Source organism: Corvus kubaryi, unplaced genomic scaffold (genome assembly GCF_017639235.1).
Source record: "Corvus kubaryi isolate FWS band 111438036 unplaced genomic scaffold, C.kubaryi_AGA036_p1.0 36411, whole genome shotgun sequence".
NCBI classification, from domain to species: domain Eukaryota; kingdom Metazoa; phylum Chordata; class Aves; order Passeriformes; family Corvidae; genus Corvus; species Corvus kubaryi.
The window spans coordinates 13,617-17,383 of NW_024580866.1; the positions used below are offsets into that span (position 1 = coordinate 13,617).

Sequence of the window (3,767 nt, forward strand, 5' to 3'; positions counted from 1 at the left end):
TCCCTGCCTTTGCCATATCCCTGCCTTTCCCAAACTCCTCTTTCCCACATCCCTCTCCATCCCAAATCCCTGCCTTTCCCAAATCCCTCTCTTTCCCAAATCCCTGCCTTTCCCAAATCCCTGCCTTTCCCAAATCCCTTCCCTCTCTTCCCTCTTTTCCCAGCCCTCCCAGCAGCTCTGTCGCTGTCCAACCCTCCAGGCTTTGGCTGAATCCATGCAATTCCCACCGCCCCATTCCCGGATGGCCACACCCTCACCCATCCCATGGGACCCATCCTGATTCCCCCCAATTCCCATCCCACTGATTTCCCCATTCCCAATTCCCCCCCCTCCCCCTTCCCAAACCCAACTCGGGGGTCTCCACTCAGGGAACACCGGGACACCCGAGGCCGGATTCCCGCGGTTCTCCCGGCCCCGAATCCCTCGGGATCGACGTCTGGTGGCTTCTTTTCCGTGTGGCGCTTCCCGGACCGGAGCTAACATTTCTCTCATTGCCTCTTTTCCTGCTTCCATGTGCATGTCCCGCTGCTCTGTCCTAGATCCGCCTCTGGCCTCCGGAGGGTGGGCGAGTTGTGTAAGTGAGCACGTTCCCATTCCATAGCTCCATCCCACCGGGAATGTCCCATTCCTCACCTGTCTCTCCTCCCCTCCCCAGGGCGGCCCCGCTGCCTGCCGTTATTCCCGAGGTTTTGGGAGGCGGCAGCGGCGCCGGCTCTGGAATGTGCGTGTCCCTGTGTCCGTGGCTCGGGAGCATGGCCCTGTCCCTGTGCTGTGGTGCCGTGTCCAGCTCTTCCTGCTGGTGGTCCTGCTGAGGAAATTCCCATCGGGATCCTGGAGCACCGGGGCCATGGGGTGGGATGGGATGGGAGACATCGGAGCAGCACCTGGGAAGAGAGGTCCAGGAAAGGTGGGAGAGACACCAGGAAGTGGGAAAGGATCACAGGAAAGGTGGGAGAGACCCCAGAAAGGTGAAAAAGATCCCAGGAAGGATGGAAAAGACCAGGAAAGGTGGGAGAGGCCCGGGAAGGGTGGGAGAGACCCCAGGAAAAGTGGGAAAAGACCACAGGAAGGGTAGGGAAGGACACCAGGGCAGGGGGGAGAAGCCCAGGAAGTGGGAAAGGATCACAGGAAAGGTGGGAAAGACCCCAGGAAAGGATCCCAGAAAAGGTGGGAAAGGATCCCAGAAAAGGTGGGAGAGATGGCAGGAAGGGAGGGAGAGACTCCAGGAAAGGTGGGAGAGATCCCAGGAAGGAGGGGAGAGATCCCAACAAGGGTAGGGAAGGACCCCAGGGAGTGGGGAAAGATCCCAGGAAGGGTGGGAGAGACCTCAGGAAGGGTAGGAAGGACCCAACAGGGGTGGGAGAGATCCCAGGAAGGGGGAAAGGACTCCAGGAAGTGGGAAAAGATCCCAGGAATGGTGGGAAAGGACCCCAGGAATGGTGGGAAAGGTCCCAAAAAAGTGGGAGAGACCCCAGGAAGGGCGGGAAAGCCCCTGGGAAGGACACCGGGAAGCAGGGGCTGAGCATCCCCGTTCCGATCCCAGCAAATCATGGATGCAACCATGGATGCACCAGGATCCATCCATGATCCCCCCAGGGTGGGATGTCCCAGGTCCCCCTCTGGAACAAAACTTCCGTGAGGCAGAGGTGGGAGCTCCTGGGGATCCTGCTCCATCCCAATCCTGCAGGGAGGTGTCCCTCAGGAAGCCGCCTGAGCAGGAAGATCGGGATCCAGGGATTCCCCCCTCTTCTCCCAGCAGTGATTATTCCAGGATATCCCAGTGGCTTCCAGAGCTGCTGGGATCCCTCCCTGAGCTGGGAGCACTCCCCAGGCTGGGACAGCAGTGGGATCCCGGGAAAAGCTGTTCCCGCTCCAGCTCCCGTGGACTGGAATCCGTGGGGTTGGGTGGGAGGCGATCCATGGGGTTGGGAGGGCCGGAGAATTCCCCCTGGGAATTTCCCAGCGTGCATGGCCGGCTCTGTGCTCCTGGTTGTGCTTCCTCCGTGTTGTCCCCGTGTCCCGTCCTCGTGTCCCGTCCCGTGTGCGGAGCTCCGGCTCCATCCGTGTCCCAGCTCCTGGAGCCGTTCCCGGTTGATTTTTCCTTGTCCTTTTCTGCCAAGCGCTGAATTCCCGAGGCTGCGGCCCCATCCCGGGAGAGCGGCGCCGGATCCCGACGCTCCGGGAATGCCGGGGGCTGCCTTCCCGCTTTCCCAACAGCTGCTGGATGCCATTCCCAGGGATTTGCTCTGCTCCCGGGTGGGGCGGAGGCGTGGGATGCTCGCAAGCCCCCGGCCTGCTCCGGTCTTTCCTGGAACACCCGGAGCGGGGTTGTTCCGGAGGCTCTTCCCGGCTGTGGGGGGCTCACCCCATCGGATCCAGCCGTGGATTCATTCCCTCACTCCCGGTGTCACGGAAATTTGGGATATTTGGGGGACACCAGGAGGGATCTGTCCCTTGTGCTGGCACTGGGGGCACTTGGATCATCCTACGGATCATTCCGGGGCTTATCCCAGGGCTTATCCTGAGGTTCATCCTGAGGTTCATCCCGAGGTTCATCCTGGGCCTCATCCCAAGGTTCATCCCAAGGTTCATCCCACAGCTGCCGGGCTCAGGACAGTGGGAATTCTGTGTCCTGCTCCCACACCTGATCCCGGATCCTTTGGGGTGGTCGTGTCCCACCCATTGGAGTTCCCGGGATTAGGAAAGCTTTGGATACTGTTTGATCCTTGCCCGGAATCCCTGCCCAGTTCCCAGTATCCCTGCCCAGTTCCCAGTATCCATGTCCAGCTCCCAGTATCCCTGCCCAGTTCCCAGTATCCCTGCCCAGTTCCCAGTATCCCTGCCCGGCTCCCAGTATCCCTGCCCAGCTCCCAGTATCCCTGCCCAGTTCCCAGTATCCCTGCCTGGCTCCCAGTATCCCTGCCTGGCTCCCAGTATCCATTTCCAGCTCCCAGTATCCCTGCCCAGTTCCCAGTATCTCTGCCCAGTTCCCAGTATCCCTGCCCAGCTCCCAGTATCCATGTCCAGCTCCCAGTATCCGAAAAAGCCAGGGACAGGGTTTGAGTTGGGATTAGGGTTGGGATCGGAGTCAGGATTAGGATTAGGATCAGGATTAGGATCAGAGTTAGGATCAGGGTCAGGATCAAGGTTAGGATTAGGATTGGGATCAGGGCCAGGGTTAGGATCAGGGCCAGGATCATATCTGACTTAGGATCGGGATTAGGGTCAAGTTTAGGATGAGGGTTAAATTAGGGTCGGGTTTAGGGTTAGGACCAGGATCAGGGTTAAGGTTGAGAGTCAAGGTTAGGGTCAGGTTTAGGGTCAGGTTTAAGATGAAGTTTAGGGTCAGATTTAGGGTTAAGATCAGAGTCAGAGTCAGGGCTAGGAGCAGGATTAGGGCGAAGTTTAGGGTCAGGTTTAGGGGCAGGATCAGGGGCCGAGTCAAAGCTGAGATCAGGTTTGCACTTGGCATTGGGGTTGGGATCAGGGTTAGGATCGGAGTCAGGATCGGAGTCAGGATCAGAGTCAGGATTAGGGTTAGGTTTAGGGTCAGGATCAGGGGCACAGTCAAGGCCAGGATCAGGTTTACATTTGGGATCAGGGTTAGGGTTATGTTCAGGATCAGCTTTGGAGGAGGGTCCATAGAAAGGAAGGGAGATCCAGAGGATCCACAGATCCATAGGAAAGAAGATCCAGAGGAAGGTGCAGGAAGATCCACAGGAGGGCTGGAATGAGATCCATTGGAGGGTTGGAATGAGGTCCACAGG

At 58.7% G+C, this 3,767-nt stretch overlaps 1 protein-coding gene across 1 annotated transcript in view; it reads left to right on the forward strand.

The window, feature by feature from the left end:
• The first annotated feature begins 578 nt into the window (after positions 1–578).
• LOC121660525 (elastin-like) overlaps positions 579–3,767 on the forward strand; it is a 5,636-nt gene continuing 2,447 nt past the window's right edge. Inside the window, exons 1-2 of the mRNA XM_042019896.1 lie at positions 579–1,417; positions 1,877–1,881. Of these exons, the coding sequence (XP_041875830.1) occupies positions 1,199–1,417; positions 1,877–1,881 (224 nt within the window). The 5' untranslated portion in view covers positions 579–1,198. The remainder of the gene's footprint in view (positions 1,418–1,876; positions 1,882–3,767) is intronic.